At 37.1% G+C, this 24,633-nt stretch overlaps 1 protein-coding gene across 7 annotated transcripts in view; it reads right to left on the reverse strand.

Annotated features, from left to right (window-relative positions):
* The window catches only part of ALMS1 (ALMS1 centrosome and basal body associated protein), a 235,882-nt gene that overhangs the window by 34,280 nt on the left and 176,969 nt on the right, over positions 1–24,633 (reverse strand). For 5 of the 7 annotated variants that reach the window (XM_057558483.1, XM_057558482.1, XM_057558485.1 and 2 more), the window contains exon 17: positions 12,618–13,780. The exons of the other annotated variants lie outside the window; for them this stretch is intronic. In XM_057558483.1, coding sequence (XP_057414466.1) covers positions 12,618–13,780 — 1,163 coding nt within the window. The remainder of the gene's footprint in view (positions 1–12,617; positions 13,781–24,633) is intronic. 7 annotated transcript variants of the gene reach the window in all.

Raw genomic sequence — 24,633 nt, forward strand, 5'->3', positions numbered from 1 at the left:
GCTCACCGCAACTAGAGAAAGCCCGGGTGCAGCAATGAAGACCCAATGCAGCCAAAACTAAATAAATAAAATAAATAAATTTATAAAGAAAAAAGTGGAAGAAAGGAAGGAAAAAAAGAAGGGAAAGAATTTATTTTGCCAGAAGGTTTACCCATTTTAGTCAATAAAGAATTTGTACTCTCACTCTAGACAAAAATTTTAAAAGAACATGGACTTAATGAAATGGATCCAAGATAAGCTAGGACAATACAGGGAGACTAAAAGGTAGCTGACAAATTAACACACTTCATCCAAAAATTAGTGAATGTCTGCCATGTGTTGGAAAACCAAGGACAGGTACCAAAGGAAAAAAACTGACAGAAATGAAGGGAGACATAGACAATTCAATAGTAATAGCTGGAGACTGCAACAGTACACTTTCAAAATGGATAGAAAAACTCGACAGACCAATAAGGAAATAGAAGGCTTGAACAACACTATAATCCAACTAGACCTAAAGACGTATACATAATACTCCAACCAACAGAAGCAGAATACACATTCTTCTGAGGGCAAGTATAATGTTCTCCAGGAGAGACCATATGCTAGGCCATAAACCAAGTCACAATACATTTACAAATTATACAAAGTATGTTTTCTGACCACAATGGAATGAAACTAGAAATCAATAAGGAAATTTGGGATTTTAAAAAATACAGAGAAATTAAACGACACACTCTTAACTACCAATGTTCAAAGAAGAAATCACAAGGGCAATTAGAAAATACTTTGAGATGAATGAAAATGAAAGCAAAACATACCAAAACTTATGGGATGCAGTGAAGGCAGAGCTTACAGATATTTGTATCTGTAAATGTCCATATTAAAAGAAGAAAGATTTCTAAACTATAACCTCACCTTCAACCTTAAGAAACCAGAAAAAAGAAGACCAAATAAAACCCAAAGCAGGCAAAATGAAGGAAATTATATAGATTAGAATGAAAATAAATGAATCAGAGAATCAAAAAAAGCTAAAAATCAAAGAAATCAAAAGTTGGTTCTTTGAAACGGTCAACAAAAATGGACAAATCTTTAGCTAGAACTCACCAAAGGAAAAAAGGGGAAAACTCAAATCATTTACATTAAGAATGAACCAGGGGATGTTACTACCAATCACACAGAAATTAAAAAGGATCATAAGGGAATATTATGAAAAATCACATGTCAACAAATTAGGTAACCTAGATGAAATAGACAAATTCCTAGAAAAACAACCTAGCAAAACTGACTCAAGCAAAAATAGAAAATCTGAACAGACCTATAATAAGGACAGAGGCTGAGTTAGTAATCAGAAAACACCCCCCAAAGAAAAGCCCAGGCCCAAACTGGTGAATTCTAAAAAACATTTAAAGTAGAATTAACAACAACCATTCACAAACTCAAAAAACAACATCATCATCAAAACAAAATGAGAAGAAGGATCACTTCCCAATTCTTTGTATAAGGAGAGTATTACCCTGATAAAAAAGGCAAAGATACAGTAAAACTACAGACCAATACCCCTTATGAATATAGAAGGAAAATCCTCAACAAAATACTAGCAAACTGAATCCAGCAACACAGAAGAGGGATTATACATCAAAACCAAGAGGAATTTATCCCAGGAAGGCAAAGTTGGTTGAATATATGATTATCAATCAACGTAACACACCATCTTCATAAAGAAAACATAGGATCATTTCATTATACATAGAAAAAGCATATGGCAAAACCCAAAACCCTTCCATAATAAAAACACTCGGGCTTCCCTGGTGGCGCAGTGGTTGAGAATCTGCCTGCCAATGCAGGGGAAACGGGTTCGAGCCCTGGTCCGGGAAGATCCCACATGCCGCGGAGCAATTAAGCCCGTGCTCCACAACTACTGAGCCTGGGCTCTAGAGCCCGTGAGCCGCAACTATTGAGCCCACATGCCACAACTACTGAAGCCCACGTGCCTAGAGCCCGTGCTCCACAACAAGAGAAGCTGCCGCAATAAGAAGCCCACGCACCGCAAGGAGAAGTAGCCCCGCTCGCCACAACTAGAGAAAAGCCCGCGATCAGCAGCGAAGACCCAATGCAGCCAAAAATAAATAAATAAAATAAATAAATTTAAAAAAAAATAAATAAATAAAATAAAAACACTCAACAAAACAGGAATAGAAGAGAACTTCCTCAACCTGATAAAGGGCATTTATAAAAAAACTCACAGGGGCTTCCCTGGTGGCGCAGTGGTTGAGAATCTGCCTGCTAATGCAGAGGAAATGGGTTCGATCCCTGGTCTGGGAAGATCCCACATGCCGCGGAGCAACTGGGCCCGTGAGGCACAACTACTGAGCCTGCGCGTCTGGAGCCTGTGCTCCGCAACAAGAGAGGCCACGATAGTGAGAGGCCCGCGCACCGCGATGAAGAGTGGCCCCCGCTTGCCACAACTAGAGAAAGCCCTAGCACAGAAACAAAGACCCAACATAGGAATCAATCAATCAATCAATAAATAAATCTTAAAAAAAAAAAAAAAACTCACAGCTAACATCATGCTTAATGACCAGAAAGATTTCTCCTTAAAATCAGGAACAAGACAAGGATATTCATTCGTAACACTTCGATTCAACACAGTACTGGAGGTTCTAGCAAGGGCAACTAGGCAAGAAAAAGAGATAAATGACATGACATTGGAAAGAAGAAGGAAAACTATCTCTATTTGTAAATGACACAATATTTTATACAGAAAACACTAAGGAACACACAAACACAAATTACTCAAACTTATAAGCAAGTTCAGCAAAGTTGCAGGAACCAAAATAAATACAAAAATCAGTAATATTCCTGTACCACAAGGAAAATTCCCAAAATGAACTTAAGAAAACAATACTAGTTACAATGGTATCAAAAAGAATAAAATACTCAGGGATACTTTTAACAACAGAAGTGCCAACCTACAAAGAAGTGGAACCCATAAACATCGTTGAAGAAATTAAAGATGACCTAAATAAATGGAAAAACACCCCAGTTCATGGATTAGAAGATTTAATATCGTTATGACAGCAGTACTCCCTAAATTTTTCTACAGTTTCAATGCAATCCCTACCCAAGATTCAAGTTGTCTTTTCTTTTTTTTCTTTTTGGCAGAAATTGACAAGCTGATCTGAATATTCCTATGACCTGAGAATAGATAAAACAATCTTCAAAAAGAAAAAACAAAGTTGGAGGATTTACACTAATTAGACAGTGTGGTAGTGGCAGACAGACTGACATATAGATCCATAAAATAGGGTTTATAGTCTAGAATAAACCCTTACATTTATAATCAATTGCTTTTTTTTCATTTTTTAAATTTATTATTATTTTTCTGATTTTTATTTTCTTATGATCAATTGATTTTTGCCAAGGGTGCCCAGACAATTCAATGGAAGAAAGGGTAGTCTTTGCAACAAATGGTACTAAGACACTGGATATCTACAGGCAAAAGAATAAAACTGTACTACCTCAACGCCACATACAAAAGTTAACTAAAAAATGATCATAGAACTAAAAGTAAGAACTAAAATTATAAAACTTTTAGAAGAAAAAAAAGAGTCAATATTTTGTAACCTTGGGTTAGACAATAGTTTTAGATATGACATGAAAAGCACAAGTGACAAAAGAAGAAACAGACAAATTGTACTTTGTGAAAATTAAAACTTTTGTACCACAAATAAAATCATCAAGAAAGTGAAAAGAACGGCACAGAATGAAAGAACATGTTTGCAAAACATATCCTAATAAGGGACTTGTATTCAGAATAGACAAAGAAACACAATTCAGTAATAAAATGACAAATAAGCCAATTTTAAAATGGGCAAAGGATCGGAATAGACATTTCTCTAAAGGTAAACAAATGGCCAATAAGCATATGAAAAGATGTTCAACATCTTAGTCATTAGCGAAATGCAAATTAAAATCATTAAAAAGTGAGATACCTCTTCACACCCATTAAGATAGCTATTATCAAAAGACAGACAACAAGTGTTGATCAGGATGTAGACAAACTGAAATTTGATCCAGGTGGGAATATAAAATGGTGCAGCCACTTTGAAAAACACTTTGGCAGTTACTCAGAAGCTTAAACAGTTACCATATGATCCAGCAATTCTACTCCTAGGTATATACGTAAGAAAACTGAAGGAACATGTCCACACAAAAACCTGTACATTAATGTTTATAGCAGCATTTTTCATCATGGCCAAAAAAGCAAAACAATCCACATGTCCAACAACTCATGAATAAACATGTTGTATATGTATTTGAAATACTGTTTGTTACTGTTCATAACAAACAACAAGTACTGATTCCTGCTACAAAATGGATGAACCTTGAAAATATTAAGTAAAAGAAGCCAGACACAAAAGGCCACACATTGCATGATTTGCTTATATAAAATGTGCCCAATGGGCAAATCCATAGATACAGAAAGTAGATTAATGGTTGAAGGCTAGGAAATGACTGTGAAGGGGCACAGGGTTTCTTTTTGGTATGACAAAAAGTTCTGGAATTAGTGGTGACAGTTGTATAACCTCCTCTGAATATACTAAAAACCACGGAATTGTATACTTTACAAGAATGAATTGTAAGGTATGTAAATTTTATTTTTAAAAAATCAATAGAGATTGACCAACACTGAGACATACCCTGGGAAAGTAAGAAAACTTAGATTTTAAAAACCTAACAACAATCCAGGATCAAATAGGGAAAAATTATTAGGGTTGCCTCTGGCACAGAAATATTAAATGTATGTGCCCAGAAACAGGGAGCAAATCTGACTGAGTTTTGAATTAAAGATTATTATTCAAAAGTTTTATACCCAAACAAATTGTTATTCCTATACAAAGGTTACAGAATGATAATCTCAAATTTATAAGAACTGAAGAGATGCTCACTCCTGAACAACTGTTGAAAAATCTAGCTAAACAATAAAATTATTTAAATTAATAAACTCACAGTTACACTGAAAAGACTCATGATACTGACCCTCTTTAAAAAACACATAAAATGGTGATTTTGCTTATAACATGGAAGAAAAATGTTATACTTCTTAAAAATAAAGCTAATCAATACAGTAGTAATACTACCATAATGAACTGAGACAACATTCACAAAATATAATGAATATTGTTATTTTGGGGGAAGTGTGTGTAGGTGGGGAGTGGGGAGAAGTAGGGCAAGTGCAACCAGTTTCTTAATTTTTCATATAATGGAGTCAATAGATGCTATTTCATATCTGGGTGATACATTGAGACAGTGGCTTAAGCATATTTGTTAATTACATGGCTGTTAAGTTAGCAAAAAAACAACTCAAAGAAAATAATATAGCAATAAAAAAAATTGAAAACAATAAGAAATCATTAAAAATGATAAGAAACCCTGAAGAACCAAAATAATTTTGAAAAAGAACAACAAAGTTGGAGGATTCACACTTCCTGATTTCGAAACAGTAATACAATAATAGTGTGGAACTGGCATAAAGATAAATAGATCAATGGACTAGAACAGAGAGCCCAGAAATAAACCTTTGTGCCACATGGTCAAATGATCTCTGACCCTTGACAAGGGGCCAAGACCATTCAACAGGAAAACAGCAGTCTCCTTAACAAATGGTGCTGGGAAAACTGGACATCCACATGCTCTTAAGAAGAATGAAATGGGGGGGGAAAAAAAAGAATGAAGTTGGAGCCTTATCTTACATCATATACAAAAATTACCTCAAAATGGAATAAAGACTTAAAACCATAACATTCTTGGAAGAACACACAGGGGAAAAGCTTCATGGCATTGGACTTGGTAATGACTTCTTAGATATGACACCAAAAGCACAGGCAGCAAAAGTAAAACTCGACAATTGAGACTACATCAATATTAAAAATTTCTGGGCATCAAAGGACACAATCAACAAAGGTGAGAAGGCAGCCCACTGATTGGGAGAAAAATTTATAAATCATATATCTGATAAGACGTTAATACTCAGAATATGTAAAGAACTTCTACAACTCAATGACCAAAAAATAACGCGATTCAAGAATGGGCAAAGTGGGCTTCCCTGGTGGCGCAGTGGTTCAGAATCTGCATGCCAGCGCAGGGGACATGGGTTCAAGCCCTGGTCTGGGAAGGTCCCACATGCCACGGAGCAACTAGGCCCATGAGCCACAACTACTGAGCTTGCGCGTCTGGAGGCTGTGCTCCGCAAGAAAACAGGCCGTGATAGTGAGAGGCCCACGCACCGCGATGAAGAGTGGCCCCTGCTCGCTGCAACTAGAGAAAGCCCTCGCACAGAAACGAAGACCCAACACACCCAAAAATAAATAAGTAAATTAAATTTAAAAAAAAAAAAAAAAAAGGAATGGGCAAAGTACTTGAATAGACATTTTTCCAAAGATGATATACAAATGGCCAAGAAGTATATAAAAAGATGCTCAATATAATCATGAAAGAAATGCAAATCAAAAACATATCACTTCATACACATTAGGATGCCACTATAAAAAAAAACAGAAAATAACAAGTGTTGACAAAGATGTGGAAAAAGTGGAACCATTGTGTGCTGTTGGTGGGACTGTAAAATGGGCAGCTGCTGTGGAAAACAGTAGGGTGGTTCCTCAAATAATTAAAAATAGAACTACCATATAATCCAGCCTTTCCACTTCTCGATATGTAACCCCCAAAATTGAAAGCAGGATCTTGAATGGATATTTGTACACTCATGTTCATAGCAGCATTATTCACAATGGCCTAAAGGTGGAAGCAACACAAGTATCTATTAATGGATGGATGAATGAATGAACAAACAAAATGTGGTATATACATACAGTGCAGTATCATTCAGTCTTAAAAAAAAGACAATCCTGTCAGATGGTACAACACTGATGAGCCTTGAGGACATTATACTAAGTGAAATAAACTTGTTACTTAAAGACAAATACTGTATTCCACTTACATGAGGTACCTAGAGTAGTCAAATTCTCAGAATGGTGGTTGCTAGCGGCTTGAGCATAAGGTGGAATGGGGAGTTGCTATTTGAGTCAGTGTAGAAATTCAGTTTTGCAAGATGAAAAGAGTTCTAGAGATGGGTGACAATGATGTCTGCACAACAATATGAATGTATTTAATACCATTAAACTACACCATGCACAAAAATAAATTCAAAATGGATTAAAGACTTAAATGTAAGAACTGAAACCAACACCAAAAAAAAAGACAAAACTTCTTGAAGAAAACATAGGCACTAAGCTCTTTGACACTGATCTTAGTAATTTTTTTTTGGATATGGCTCCTCAGGCAAGGGAAACAGAACCAAAAATAAACAAATGGGACTACATCAAACTAAAGAGCTTTTCCATGGTGAAGTGAACTATCATCTACTGAATGGGAGAAGATATCTGCAAGCAATCTATCTGATAAGGGGTTAATACCCAGAATATACAAAGAACTCATACAACTCAACATCAGAAACCCAAACAACCTGATTTTAAACAATGGGCAAAGGATCTGAATAGACATTTTTGCAAAGAAGACATACAGATGGCCAAGAGGCACATGAAAAGATGCTCAACATCACTAATCATCAGGGAAATGAAAATCAAAACCACAATGAGAGGGGCTTCCCTGGTGGCGCAGTGGTTGAGAATCTGCCTGCCAATGCAGGGGACACGGGTTCGAGCCCTGGTCTGGGAAGATCCCACATACCGCGGAGCAACTGGGCCCGTGGGCCACAATTACTGAGCCTGTGCATCTGGAGCCTGTGCTCCGCAACAAGAGAGAATGCAATAGTGGGAGGCCCGTGCAACACGATGAAGAGTGGCCCCCGCTTCCCACAACTAGAGAAAGCCCTCGCACAGAAACGAAGACCCAACACAGCCATAAATAAATTAATTAATTAATTTTAAAAAAAAACAAAAAGAAAAACCACAATGAGATATCACCTCACACCTGTGAGAATGGCTATTAGCAAAATACAACAAGTACTGGCAAGGATGAAGAGAAAAGGAAACACTTGTGCACCGTTGGTGGGAATGTAAATTGGTGCAGCCACTATGGAAAACAGTTTGGAGGCTCCTCACAAAATAAAAAACAGAACTATCACATGATCCAACAATTAACATATGGGTATTTTTCTGAAGAAAACAAAAACACTAATTCGAAAAGATATATACACCCCTATGTTCACTGCAGCATTACTTACAATAGCCAAGATATGGAAGCAACCTAAATGCCCATGGATAAAGAAAATGTGGTGTATATATTTATGAAATGGAATATTGCTCAGCCATAAAAAGAATGAAATCTTGCCATTTGCAACAACATGGATGGACCTAGAGGGTATTATGCTAAGTGAAATCTAAAAACCAAAACAAACAAACATAACGAAACAGAAACAGAGTTACAGATAGAAAACAAACAGGTGGTTGTCAGAGGGGAGGTGGTGAAGGGAGGAAAGAAATAGGTGAGGGAGATTAAGAAGTACAAACTTCCAGTTGTAAAATAAATGAGTCACGGGTATTAAGTGTACAGTGTGGAGAATACAGTCAATAACTATGTAATATCTTTGCATAGTGACATATCGTAACTAGACTTACCGTGGTGTTTGAAATGTATAGAAATATCAAATCACTATTTTGTGCACAGGAACTAACATAATGTTATAGATTAATTATACTTCAGAAACAAAATAACAAACTCATAGAAAGAGATCAGATTTGTGGTTAACAGAGGCAATGGGTGGGGGGAGGGAGTGGGACTTGGTTGAGGGCAGTCAAACTTCCAGTTATAAGGTAAACAACTCTTAGGGATGTAATGTACAACACGATAAATAAAACTAACACTGCTGTATATTATATAAGAAAGTGATTAAGAGAGTAAATCCTAAGAGTTCTCATCACAAGGAAAATATTTTTTTCTATGTCTTTAATTTTGTATCTGTATGAGATAGATGTTCACTAAACTTACTGTGATAATCATTTCCTGATGTATGTAAGTCAAATCATTATGTTGTACTCAAACAAACAGTGTTGTATGTCAATTAAATCAATAAAACTGGAAGAAAGAGAAATAAACTAGAATTACAAAGAAAAAATGGTTAAGATGATAAATTTTTTATGCATATATTATCACAATTAAAAATAATAAAGAAAAAGAAAGAAAACACGAGAATCAAATACTTAGGAATAAATTTAGACAAGAAGGTATAACACTTGTACGTTGGCAACTACCAGGCCTTACTGGAAGAAATTAAAGACCTAAATAAATTGAAAAACATCCTGTGTTCATGGGCTGGAAGACAATGTTGTTAAGATGGCAATACACCCCAAAGCAAGCTACATATTCAATGCAATTAATATAAAATTCCCAACAACCTTTTCAGCAGAAATGAAAAAAAGCTGATCCTAAAATTCATATGGAGACACAAGGGCCCTGATTGGCCAAAACAGTCTTTAAAAAGAACAAAGTTGGAAGACTCATACTTCTCAATTTAAAAATTAGTACAAAGCTACAGTAACCAGATCAGTGCAGTAATGGCATATAGATCGGCATATAGATCAATGGGACAGAACTGAGAGCCTAGAAATAAACCCTCACATCTATGGTCAACTGATTTTTGACAAGGGTGCCAAGACCATTCAATGCAGAAAGAACAGTCTCAACAGCTGATTTTGGGACAATTCCATGTGGAAAGAATGTTTGACCCCTACCTCATACCATATAAATAAATTAACTCAATATATATCCAAGATGCAAATGAAAGAACTAAAAGTATAAAATTCTTGAAAGAAAATATATGGACAAATCTTCATGACTTTGGATTTGGCAATGGTTTCTTAAATATGACACCAAAAGCACAAGCAACAAAAGAAAAAATAGGTACACTGGGGCTTCATTGAAAGTAAACTGCTGTGCTTCAAAAAACAGTAGTAAGTGAGTGAAAACACAACCCAGAGAGTGGAAGCAAATATTTGCAAATTACACATCTGATAAGATTCCACAATCCAGAATATATAAAGAACTCTTACAACTCAAAAACAAAAAGGCCAAGCAACTTAATTAAAAAGTGGGCAGGGACTTCCCTGGTGGCGCAGTGGTTAAGAATCCACCTGACAACGCAGGGTTCAAGCCCTGGTCCAGGAAGATCCCACATGCCACGGAGCAACTAAGCCCAGGTGCCACACTACTGAGCCTGCGCTCTAGAGCCCACGAGCCACAACTACTGAGCCAGCAAGCCACAACTACTGAAGCCCATGCACCTAGGGCCCGAGCTCTGCAACGAGAGACGCCACTGCAATGAGAAGCCCACACGCCACAACGAAGAGTAGCCCCCGCTCACCACAACTAGAGAAAGCCTATGCACAGCAACGAAGACCAAATGCAGCCAAAAATTAATTAATTAATTAATTAATTAATTAAATTTTAAAAATGGCCAACAAGCACATAAAAAGATACTTAACATCATTAGTCATTATGCAAAGGGAAAGGCAAAACAAACCACAATCAAAATGACAATGAGTGTGAGATACCACTTTGTACCTACTGGGATGGCAAAAAAATTTTAAAAAGTAAATAGAGTGTTGGTGAATGTGGAGAAATTGGAACCCTTAGAAATTGTTGCTGGGAATGTAAAATGGTGTGGCCACTGTGAAAAACAGTTTGACGGTTCCTAAATAAGCTTAAAATAAAATTACCAAATGACCCAGCATTTTCAACTCTTAAATGTATACCCAAAAGAACTGTATGTAGGTGTTCAAATAAAAACTTGTACACAAATGTTCACATCAGGTCTATTCACAATAGCCAAAAGGTAGAAACAACCTAAATGTCCATGAATGGATGAACAGATAAATAAAATATGTCTAAACATATAATATTATTCAGCCATAAAAAGCAATGAAGTACTGACAGATGTTAGGACATGGATAAATCTCAGAAAGATTATTCTAGAGTCAAAGAAGACTGACACAAAGGCCACATATGATATGATTCTAATTAAATGAAATAACCAGAATAGGCAAGTTCACAGAGACAAAAAGTAGATTAGTGATTGACAGGGGTTGGTAGGAAGGAGGAATAGAGAGTAACTGCTTAATGGGTATGAGGTTTCCACTAGGGTGATGAAAAAGCACTGGAACTAGATAGTGGTGATAGTTGTAAAACACTGTGAATATACTCAGCGCCACTGAACTGCATACTTTAAAATGATAAAACTGTAAACTGTGTTATGAATATGTATTTTAGTACACACACCAAAAAACCCTCTATCTGCATCCTTTCCCCCTACCTCCTCTATGGAACAAAAAGCCTCAATCTGTGTCTGTCCCAATTTTTGGCTTACTTTAAAAAAGAGTCTTATTGTACTATTTATATGTGTAATTACTGTCATTTAATATCTACCAAAAACTCAATTGAGAAATAATATTTATGGTTAAATGTCTGAATGTTTTGTGCCTTCTTTCAGCTAAACTAGTGGTCTCCAAATTGTTTTGATCGTGGGGTCCCACTGATAAAATATTTTTGAGTACAAATTACTAAAGTAGATATTTATTTATAAATTATATATTATTGCTGTACTCATACACTGTAAAACATACACAAAAATATAAATTTTAAAAGGTTCATACTCCAATGAACCATTTTGCAAGTATCCCTATTTGGAGAGCACCTCTCCAAATCAATTTTATCTTGGGTTAAAGTAATGGTCTGCATTTACTGACCCCTTGAAATCTGCCTTTATGGAATTCCCTAAACTAAGGCCATATTAGCCTTATATGATTGTTGTTACTGAGAATGTACTGTAAGGACGCCGTTGAGGATTTTGTTACACCACAACGCCTTCTTTATGAGGACAGACGAGAGAAATTTAAGAAGTCTTAGTACCAGAAATATCTGTAATGCTTTTGAAAATTTCGCTTGCTTTTATATTAGAGTTACGTAAGTGATCACAAAATTCTAGCAACACTAATTGCTAGAAAACATAAAGCAAAATTTGTGGCTCATTTTTAGCAACCATATCCACAAGGTATCAACTTGCCTTCCCGTCACTCTTAATTCTTCATGTATTTATTTTTCAAATCATGTTGTAGCTCACCCCTCCCTGGCTTCAGTCTAATTTTCCATCATTCCAATTCTTCATTTACTTAAAAAACAATCATATCATATTACTTATATATGTATGTGTCTGTGTGTGTGTGTGTGTGTGTGTGTGCTTAAAAGCACCTCAAAATTTCTTAAAAGACAGGGAGAAATGAATAAACAAAAACCAAAAGGCAAAAAAAACAGGCAATATTGTTCAGAATGGAGGTCATTCTAAACTTGAAGCTCCCCTGTACCAAAGGTATAGACTTTGCAGATTTTGAAGCATTTAGCAGCAAAGCCTTTCATCCAAAGGGTAATTCGTAAATGAGTGTTGATGAAAAGAATGACAACTGAAACAGTACTGTACTACACTTTCTCACTCTTTTCCAGCTGGTAAGAAATGTTATAATGAGGAAAGGGCAACTGGCTTTTTTTCCCCTGTGTGCAAAGTTTAACTAAAAAGTCCATGAAAAATGCAGTCACATTGCCAGATGGAATTTGTAGCCATGTACCTGGATGTGTTTCCTTCTGGTGTGCTCTGAAGTAATTTGGGGATAACCTGTATTCAATGGTTTCTTGTTTTTCTCGCTCCGCTTCTCAAGGTATCTCCTCTGATGGTCGGTGATGCTGCTGTCTAGTTTAATTCGCCTGGGTGACAAACAAACTCTTTCATGGCCAAAAGCATGGATCAGTCGGGCAGTATCAATGGTGGAAATAGAGCTGCTCCTCTCATGCAGAGTCAGTTCCTTATCTGTTTGGGTCAATATATCTGATTCCACAGAAGTGGTGGTGGAAAGGATGTTGGTGGCAGTATCTGTGAGCAGCTCACTCTCCTCTGAGTGTCTAGAATCTGAAGAAGTGTTATTTATATAATGAAAACCTGGCTGTTTTCTCAGAATATATTTATCAAATTTAATCTGTTCAATTTTAATCTGATTGGACCTCCTAGCTTGATGAGTAGAAAGAACCTTGTTTTTTTTAAGATCGCCTGTGTTTTTATGGCATTTCTCCAGGCTTTTATACCGTTTCTTTTTCTGAAGCTTGTTGTTCTGCTGTTGCCGTCTACCACTCCATTCCTTAACATCTTGTTCCCCCTTGCTATCATCCTGTGTACTTTCTGAGGGCTGGAGAGAATGTGTGATGGGACGCTGAAGAAGTTTAGCCAAACGATCAAGTCGCTCCACCAAGGAAAGTTCCTTCTTGGCACTGAACTCAGGAGGTTTCTGTTGCCTCTGTCGCTCCTGATACCTGTTCCAGAGTTCATTTAAATTCACAGTGTGCTGAGTTGTTAACTCTGGGGTGGCCTTACGATCCCTTTTTAGGTCATTAACTTGTTTGTCATATTTTGGAAAATCTCTAGCCTGACTTTTAGTAGTATGCTGTACTTCTTTGTTTTCCAAGTTTACATTGATACTGAGGCTCTCTATTGTGGTATAATCTGACTTTGTCTTTGCCACATTTTGATAAGAGGAAGGAAGACAAGTGTGTTCTCTTTGTTTGTCTGGATGATGCTGAAAGGAATCTTTCCAAGAATGCCTCAGGAAAACTCTTCTTCCTAAGGATTCATGGCAAAAATCTTGATCACTTGGTAGGTGCACTGGATGATGAAAGTAAAACTTAGCTGACCTGAAGACAGAATGGGTGGTATTTTCAAATTCTGAATGACATCTGGACTCTGAAAAGGCGAAAAAAAAAAAAGATTTTGAAGGACTTTCAAAATATTTGTATTGCCTTTAGAAGTGGTATTCACATTTAATTCTTTAGATACAAAACAAAGACTGAAGAAAAGAATGGTCTATATAAAGATTCAGAAAATTCACTGCCTGGACAAAGGACTCATGCCTTGTGCCTAGTGGCCAGATTGGCATGGTAATAGTTTAAGAGACTCAGGATCAAAAGACCCAGATTCTGGGCTGGATTCTGCCACAGACTGGCTGTATGACCTTGAGGAGGGCATTTAGGTTCTTGGGATTGTAACAGCAGCTGCTATGTATTACTGCTTGCTATGTGTGGGGTATTATGATATATGCTCTATATCTGTTTTTTTCCCTTTTTGTGAACCATCTTCACACCACCTTAATTTTTGGTATTGTGGTAAAATACACCTAATATAAATTACCATCTTCCATCTTCACATTTTGACAGTCATTCTATATCAAAATAGGCATTTTAAGATGTAGAACATCTTAACAACTATAAACCGTAATTGTAAACATTAATTCAGTTTCCATATACATTTTTAGAATTCTAAGTCATGGAAGAAACAGACATACACATGAAACAAAGTATCACTTGTAACTACGGGATCCATTTTACCTTCTCTATAGATTATTGGTAATCAGAATTTTCACTAAATACTCTGGGAATCCCTAAGAAAATTTCCCCAAAATATAGTGGGATACATGGAATCTGCTTTTTTTTTTTAAATTAATTTTTTAATTTATTATTTATTTATTATTATTATTTTTGGCTGTGTTGGGTCTTCGTTTCTGTGTGAGGGCTTTCTCCAGTTGCAGCGAGTGGGGGCCACTCTTCATCGCGGTGCGCGGGCCTCTCACTATCGCGGCCTCTCTTGTTGCGGAGCACAGGCTCCAGATGTGCAGGCTCAGTAGTTGTGGCTCACGGGCCCAGTTGCTCCGCGGCATGTGGGATCTTCCCAGACCAGGGCTCGAACCCGTGTCCCCTGCATTGGCAGGCAGATTCTCAACCACTGTGCCACCAGGGAAGCCCTGGAATCTGCTTTTATATCTAAAGTATAAAAAGACTCTCAAACCTCCCAATGAACAAAAGTCCAGGACCAGGTGGCTTCACTGCTGAATTCTACCAAACATTTAAGGAAGAATTAATATGAAAGATTCTCAAACTCTTCCAATAAACAGAACAGGAGAGAACACTTCCAAACTTATTTTATAAGGCCCACATTACCCTGTTATCCAGACATTACCTAGATACCAAGTGTAGATACACTACAAGAAAATTACAAGCCAATATCCCTGATGAACATAGATGCAAAAATAAAAATCAAACAAAACATTAGCACACCAAATTCAATAATATATTAAAAGGATTATACAATATGATCAAGTGGGATTTATTCCAGGGATGCAAGGATGGTTCAACATCTACAAATCAATCAATGTGGTACATGACACTAACCAAATAAACAATAAAAATCATATAATCAATAGATGTAGAAAAAGCATTTGAGAAAACTCAAAATCCATTCATGATAAAAACTCTCAACAAAGTAGGTATACAGGAAACATAGCTCAACGACCATTTCTGACAAGACCAAAGCGAACATACTCAATGGTGAAAAATGGAAAGCATTTCCTCTAAGATCAGGAACAAGACAAGGATATCCACTGGCATCACGTTTATTGAACACAGTATTGGAAGTTCTAGCCAGAGCAATTAGGCAAGAAAAAGAAACAAAAGGCACCCAAATCAGAAGAGAAGCAAAATTGTCACTATGTGAAAATGACATGATTTTATACAGAGAAAATCCTAAAGCCTCCACCAAAAAAACTGTTACAACTAATACATTCAGTAAAGTTGCAGTATACAAAAGTATTTAACAGACAAAAATCTGTTGCATTTCTATACATTAATAATAAACTACCAGAAAAAGAATTTAAAACAATCCTGTTCATAATTGCATCAAAAGAATAAAAGGCCTAGGAATAAATTTAACCAAGGAGGTAAAAGACCTGTATACTGAAAACATTGATGAAAAAATCTGAAAAAGACATGAAAAAATGGGAAAATATTCTGTGCTCACAGATTGGAAGAACTAATATTGTTAAAATGTCCACACTACTCAAAACAATCTACAGATTCAATGCAATCCCTATCAAAATTCCAATGGCATTTTCCACAAAAATAGAACAATCCTATAATTTGTATGTAACCACAAAAGACTCCAAATAGCCAAAGCAATCTTAAAAAAGTAGAAGAAAACTGTAGGCATCACACTCCCTGATTTCAAACTATAATACAAAGCTACTGTAATCAAAATGGTATAGTACTGGCATAAAAACAGACATGTAGATCAATGGAACAGAATAGAGAGACCAGAAATAAACTCTCACATATAAGGCCAATTACCTTATGACAAAGCAGCCAAGAATATACGATGGGGAAAGGATAGTCTCTTCAATAATGGTAATGGGAAAACTCGATAGCCACATACAAAAGAATGAAACTGAAGCGTTATCTGACACCATACACAAAAATCAATTCTAAATGGATTGAAGATTTAAATGTAAGGTCTGAAACCATAAAATTCCTAGAAGAAAACATAGGCAGTAAGAGCTTTGACACTGTTGTTAGCAATAATTTTTTGAATTTGACACCAAAAGCAAAGACAACAAAAGCAAAAGTAAATAGTAGGAGTACATCCAACTGAAAGGCTTATGCACAGCAAAAGAAACCATCAGACTACTGAATGGAAGAAGATATTTGCAAATGATATATCTGACAAGGGGTTAACATTCAAAATAGACAAAGAATTCAACTCAAATAAAAACAAACAAACAACCCAATTAAAAAATGGGCACAGGATCTTAATAGACATTTTCGTAAAGAAGACATACGAATGGCTAACAAATACAGGAAAAGAAGCTCAGCATCAATAATCATCAGGGAAATGCAAACCAAAACCACAATAAGATATCACCTCACACCTGTTAGAATGGCTATCATCCAAAAGACAAGAAATAACAACCACTAATGAGGATATGGAGCTTAAGGTTCCTTTTTCTGTGCACTGTTAGTGAGAATGAATTGGTGTTGCCACTATGGAAATCAGTATGGAGGTTACCCAAAGAGTTAAAAATGGAACTACCATATGATCCAGCAATTCTGCTTCTGGGTCTATACAAAAAAACAATTGAAAGCTTGGTCTTGGAGAGATATTCGTACATCTGTGTTCACTGCAGCATTATTTAAAATAGCCAAGACATGGAAACAACCTAAGTGTCCACTGATGGATGAATAGATAAAGAAAATGTGGTATGGGGGGTGGGAGGAATTGGGAGATTGGGACTGACATATATACACTATTGATACTATGTATAAAATAGATAACTAATGAGAACCTACTGTATATAGTACAGGGAATTATACTCAATGCTCTGTGGTGACCTAAATGGGACGGAAATCCAAAAAAGAGGGGCTATATGTATACGTACAGCTGATTGTACACTTTGCTGTACAGTAGAAACTAATACAACACTGTAAAGCAACTATACTCCAATAAAAATTAAAACAAAACAAAAAGAAAATGTGGTATAGAGGAAAGTGGGCAAGATGGTAGAGTAAAAAGACCTTGAGCTCACCTCCTCTCACAAGCACACCAAAAACACAACTATCCGCAGAACAACCATTAGAAAACACACACACACACACACAAAACTGGAACCCACCAGAAAAGATCTCCTACACCAAAAGACATAAAGAAGGAACCGCAACAAAACTGGTAGTAGGGGCAGACTCACGATATAATCAAATCCCATAACCCCTATGTAGGCAACCTGAAAACTGGAGAGTAAATATATTACAGAGGTTCTCCCAGCCAAAAATCTATAACAGATACACACATACACAAACAAGGAATCTAAACATAATACTGAAGACAGTCATCAAATCACAAGAGAAGAGAACAAAAGAAGGGGGAAAAAAAGACCTACAGAAACAATCCAAAACAATTAACAAAATGACAGTAAGAACATACATATCGATAATTACCTTAAACATAAACAGACTGAATGCTCCAACCAAAAGACACAAACTGGCTGAATGGATACACAAACAAGACCCGTGTATATGCTGCCTACAAGAGACTCACTACAGATCTAGAGACACATACAGACTAAAAGTGAGGGGATGGAAAAGGTAGTCCACACAAATGAAAATCAAAAGAAAGCCAGAGTAGCAATATTTATATTAGATGAAATCAACTTTAAAATGAAAACTGTCACAGGAGACAAAGAAGGACACTACAGAATGATCAAGGGATCAATCCAAGAAGAAGATATAACAACTGTAAATATATATGCACCCAACATAGGAGCACCTGAATACATAAGGCAAAATATTAACAGACATAAAAGGAGAAATCAACAGCAGCACAATAATAGTAAGGGACTTTAACACCCGACTTAACGTCAATGGGCAGATCATCCAGAGAGAAAATCAATAGGGAAACACAGGCCTTAAATAACACATTAGACCAAAGGGACTTAACTGATATTTTTAGAGCATTCCACCCAAAAGCAGCAGAATACACATTCTTTTCAAGTGCACGTGGAACATTCTCCAGGATAGATCACATGTTAGGCCACAAAACAAGCCTTGGTAAATTTAAGAAAACTGAAATCATATCAAGCTTCTTTTCCAACCACAACTCTATGGAACTAGAAATCACCTACAAGAAAAAAACCCTGCAAAAACCACAAACACGTGGAGGCTAAACAATATGCTACTAAACAACCAATGGATCACTGAAGAAATCAAAGAGAAAATAAAAAACTACCTAGAGACAAATGAAAACGAAAGCACGATGACCCAAGACCTATGGGATACAGACAGAGCAGTTCTAAGAGGGAAGTTTATAGTGATACAGGCTTACCTCAGGAAACAAGAAAAATCTCAAATTAACAACCTAAACTTACATCTAAAGCAAGTAGAGAAAGAAGAATAAATAAAAACCAAAGTTAGTAGAAGGAAAGAAATCATAAATATCAGAGCAGAAATAAATGGAATAGAATAGGAAAGATCAATGAAACTAAAAGCTGGCTCTTTGAAAATATAAGCAAAATTGATAAACCTTTAGGAAGACTCAACAAGAAAAAAAGGGAGAGGGCCCCAATCAATAAAATCAGAAATGAAAAAGGAGAAGCTACAACCGACACCACAGAAATACAAAGGATCATAAGAGACTACTATGAGCAACTACACGCCAATAAAACGGACAACCTAGAAGGAATTGATGAATTCTTAAAAAGGTACAACCTCCCAAGACTGAATCAGGAAGACACAGAAAATATGAACAGACCAATTACCAGAACTGAAATTGAATCAGCAATTTAAAAATTCCCAACAAAGAAAAGTCCAGGACCAAATGGCTTCACAGGAGAATTTTACCAAACATTTAGAAGAGTTAACACCCATTCTTCTGAAACCGTCCCAAAAATTTGCAGAGGAAGGAACACTTCTGAACTCATTCTAGGAGGCCACCATCACCCTGATACCAAAACCAGACAAAGATATTACACAAAAGAAAACTACAGACCAATACCACTGATGAACATAGATGCAAAAATCCTCAACAAAATACTAGCAAACCGAATCCACTAATAAATTAACAGGATCATACACCATGATCACGTGGGATTCATCCCAGGGATGCAAGGATTTTTCAATATCTGCAAATCAATCAGTGTGATACACCACATTAACAAACTGAAGAATAAAAACCATATGATCGGGCTTCCCTGGTGGCACCGTGGTTAAGAATCCACCTGCCATTGCAGGGGACACGGATTCGAGCCCTGGTCTGGGAAGATCCCACATTCTGCGAAGCAACTAAGCCCGTGTGCCACAACTACTGAGCCTGTGCTCTAGAGCCTGTGAGCCACAACTACTGAGCCCGCGTGCTACAACTACTGAAGCCTGTGCGCCTAGAGCCCGTGCTCTGCAACAAAGAGAAGGCACCGCAACGAGAAGCCCACACACCGCAACAAAGAGTAGCTCCCGCTCGTTGCAACTAGAGAAAGCCCACGCGCAGTAATGAATACCCAACACAGTCAAAAATAAATAAATAAAATAAATTTATTTTAAAAAAAACCATATGATCCTCTCAATAGATGCAGAAAAAGCTTTTGACAAATTTCAACACATATTTATGATAAAAACTCTCTAGAAAGTGGGCACAGAGAGAACATACCTCAACACAATAAAGGCCATATATGACAAACCCACAGCTAACATTATACTCAATGGTGAAAAGCTGAAAGCATTTCCCCTAAGATCAGGAATAAGACAAGGATGTCCACTCTGGCCACTTTTATTCAACATAGTTTTGGAAGTCCTAGTCATGGCAAGCAGAGAAGAAAAAGAAATATAACGAATCCAAATTGGAAAAGCAGAAGTAAAACTGTCAGTTTTTACAGATGACACGATACTATAAAATCCTAAAGATGCTACCAGAGTACTACTAGAGCTCATCAGTGAATTCGCTAAAGTTTCAGGATATGAAATTAATACACAGAAATCTGCTGCATTTCTACATACTAACAACGAAAGATAAGAAAGACAAATTAGGGATTAACCAAGATGGCGGATAGAAGGACATGCTCTCACTCCCTCTTGCGAGAGCACCACAATCACAACTGGATGCTGGACAATCATCGACAGGAAGACACCGGACTTCACCAAGGAGGATACCCCACGTGCAAGGACAGAGGAGAAGCCACAGTGAGACGGTACGAGGGGCGCAATCAGAGTAAAATCAAATCCCATAACTGCTGGGTGGGTGACTCACAGATTGGCGAGCACTTATACCACAGAAGTCCACCCACTGGAGTGAACGTTCTGATCCCCACGTCAGGCTTCCCAACCTGGGGGTGCGGCAATGGGAGGAGGAATTACTAGAGAATCAGACTTTGAAGCCTAGTGGGAATTGACTGCAGGACTTCGACAGGACGGGGGGAAACAGAGACCCCACTCTTGGAGGGCACACACAAAATAGTGTGTGCATCGGGACCCAGGGGAAGGAGCAGTGACCCTGGGGGAGACTGAACCAGACATACCTGCTGGTGTTGGGGGGTCTCCTGCAGAGGTGGGGGCTGGCTCTGTTTCACCGTGGGGACAAGGACACTGGCAGCAGAGGTTCTGGGAAGTACTCCTTGGCGTGAGCCCTCCCAGAGTCTGCCATTAGCCCCACGAAAGAGCCCGGGTAGGCTCCAGTGTTGGGTTGCCTCAGGCAAAACAACCAACAGGGAGGGAACCCAGCCCCACCCATCAACAGTCAAGTGGATTAAAGTTTTATGGAGCTCTGACCGACACAGCAACAGTCAGCTCTACCCACCTCCAGAGCCTCCCATCAAGCCTCTTAGATAGCCTCAACCACCAGAGGGCAGACAGCAGAAGCAAGAAAAACTACAGTCCTTCAGCCTGTGGAACAGAAACCATATTTGCAGAAAGATAGACAAGATGAAAAGGCAGAGGGCTATATACCAGATGAAGGAACAAGAAAAAAACCCCAGAAAAACAACTAAATGAAGTGGAGATAGGCAACCTTTCAGAAAAAGAATTCAGAATAATGATAGTGAAGATGATCCAGGACCTCGGAATAAGAATGGAGGCAAAGATTGAGAAGATGCAAGAAATGATTAACAAAGACCTAGAAGAATTAAAGAACAAACAAACAGAGATGAACAATGCAATAACTGAAATGAAAACTACACTAGAAGGAATCAATAGTAGAATAACTGAGGCAGAAGAATGGATAAGTGACCTGGAAGACAGAATGGTGGAATTCACTGCTGCGGAACAGATTAAGAAAAAAGAATGAAAAAAATGAAGACAGCCTAAGAGACCTCTGGGACAACATTAAACGCAACAACATTCACATTATAGGGATCCCAGAAGGAGAAGAGAGAGAGAAAGGACCAGAGAAAATATCTGAAGAGATTATAGTCCAAAACTTCCCTAATATGGGAAAGGAAATAGCCACCCAAATCCAGGAAGCGCAGAGAGTCCCATACAGGATAAACCCAAAGAGAAGCATGCCGAGACACATAGTAATCAAAGTGGCAAAAATTAAAGACAAAGAAAAATTATTGAAAGCAGCAAGGGAAAAACGACAAATAACATACAAGGGAAATCCCATAAGGTTAACAGCGGATTTCTCAGCAGAAACTCTGCAAGCCAGAAGGGAGTGGCATGATATACTTAAAGTGATGAAAGGGAAGAACCTACAACCAAGATTACTCTACCCGGCAAGGATCTCATTTAGATTTGATGGAGAAATCAAAAGCTTTACAGACAAGCAAAAGCTAAGAGAATTCAGCACCACCAAACCAGCTCTACAACAAATGCTAAAGGAACTTCTCTAAGTGGGAAACACAAGAGAAGAAAAGGACCTACAAAAACAGACCCAAAACAATTAAGAAAATGGTCATAGGAACATACATATTGATAATTACCTTAAACGCGAATGGATTAAATGCTCCAGCCAAAAGACACAGGCTTGATGAATGGATACAAAAACAAGACCCATATATATGCTGTCTACAAGAGACCCACTTTAGACCTAGGGACACATACAGACTGAAAGTGAGGGGATGGAAAAAGATATTCCATGCAAATGGAAATCAAAAGAAAGCTGGAGTAGCTATACTCATATCAGATAAAATAGACTTTAAAATAAAGAATGTTACAAGAGACAAGGAAGGACACTACATAATGATCAAGGGATCAATCCAAGAAGAAGATAAAACAATTATAAATATATATGCACCCAACATAGGAGCACCTCAATACATAAGGCAACTGCTAACAGCTATAAAAGAGGAAATCGACAGTAACACAATAATAGTGGGGGACTCTAACACCTCACTTACACCAATCGACAGATCATCCAAAATGAAAATAAATAAGGAAACAGAAGCTTTAAATGACACAATAGACCAGATAGATTTAATTGATATTTATAGGACATTCCATCCAAAAACAGCAGATTACACGTTCTTCTCAAGTGCGCACAGAACATTCTCCCGGATAGATCACATCTTGGGTCACAAATCAAGACTCAGTAAATTTAAGAAAATTGAAATCATATCAAGCATCTTTTCTGACCACAACGCTATGAGATAAGAAATGAATTACAGGGGAAAAAACATAAAAAACACAAACACATGGAGGCTAAATAACCAAGCGATCACTGAAGAAATCAAAGAGGAAATCAAAAAATACTTAGAGACAAATAACAATGAAAACACGACGACCCAAAACCTATGGGATGCAGCAAAGGCAGTTCTAAGAGGGAAGTTTATAGCTATACAAGCCTACCTAAAGAAACAAGAAAAATCTCAAGTAAACAATCTAACCTTACACCTAAAATAAACTAGAGAAAGAAGAACAAACAAAACCCAAAGTTAGCAGAAGGAAAGAAATCATAAAGATCAGAGCAGAAATAAATGAAATAGAAACAAAGAAAACAATAGCAAAGATCAATAAAACTAAAAGCTGGTTCTTTGAGAAGATAAACAAAATTGATAAGCCATTAGCCAGACTCATCAAGAAAGAGAGAGAGAGGACTCAAATCAATAAAATCAGAAATGAAAAAGGAGAAGTTACAACAGACACCGCAGAAATACAAAGCATCCTAAGAGACTACTACAAGCAACTCTATGCCAATAAAATGGACAACCTGGGAGAAATGGACAAATTCTTAGAAAGGTATAACCTTCCAAGACTGAACCAGGAAGAAACAGAAAATATGAACAGACCAATCACAAGTAATGAAATTGAAACTGTGATTAAAAATCTTCCAACAAACAAAAGTCCAGGACCAGATGGCTTCACATGTGAATTCTATCAAACATTTAGAGAAGAGCTAACACCTCTCCTTCTCAAACTCTTCCAAAAAATTGCAGAGGAAGGAACACTCCAAAACTCATTCTATGAGGCCACCATCACCCTGATACCAAAACCAGACAAAGACACTACAAAAAAAGAAAATTACAGACCAATATCACTGATGAATATAGATGCAAAAATCCTCAACAAAATACTAGCAAACAGAATCCAACAACACATTAAAAGGATCATACACCATGATCAAGTGGGATTTATCCCAGGGATGCAAGGATTCTTCAATATACGCAAATCAATCAATGTGATACACCATATTAACAAATTGAAGAATAAAAACCATATGACCATCTCAGTAGATGCAGAAAAAGCTTTTGACAAAATTCAACACCCATTTATGATAAAAACTCTCCAGAAAGTGGGCATAGAGGGAACCTACCTCAACATGATAAAGGCCATATATGATAAACCCACAGCAAACATCATTCTCAATGGTGAAAAACTGAAAGCATTTCCTCTAAGATCAGGAACGAGACAAGGATGTCCACTCTCACCACTATTATTCAACATAGTTCTGGAAGTCCTAGCCATGGCAATCAGAGAAGAAAAAGAAATAAAAGGAATACAAATTGGAAAAGAAGAAGTAAAACTGTCACTGTTTGCAGAGGACATGATACTATACATAGAGAATCCTAAAACTGCCACCAGAAAACTTCTAAAGCTAATTAACGAATATGGTAAAGTTGCAGGATACAAAATTAATGCACAGAAACCTCTTGCATTCCTATACACTAATGATGAAAAATCTGAAAGAGAAATTATGCAAACACTCCCATTTACCACTGCAACAAAAAGAATAAAATACCTAGGAATAAACCTACCTAGGGAGACAAAAGACCTGTATGCAGAAAACTATAAGACACTGAT

Source organism: Balaenoptera acutorostrata, chromosome 12 (assembly GCF_949987535.1).
Source record: "Balaenoptera acutorostrata chromosome 12, mBalAcu1.1, whole genome shotgun sequence".
Taxonomy (NCBI): domain Eukaryota; kingdom Metazoa; phylum Chordata; class Mammalia; order Artiodactyla; family Balaenopteridae; genus Balaenoptera; species Balaenoptera acutorostrata.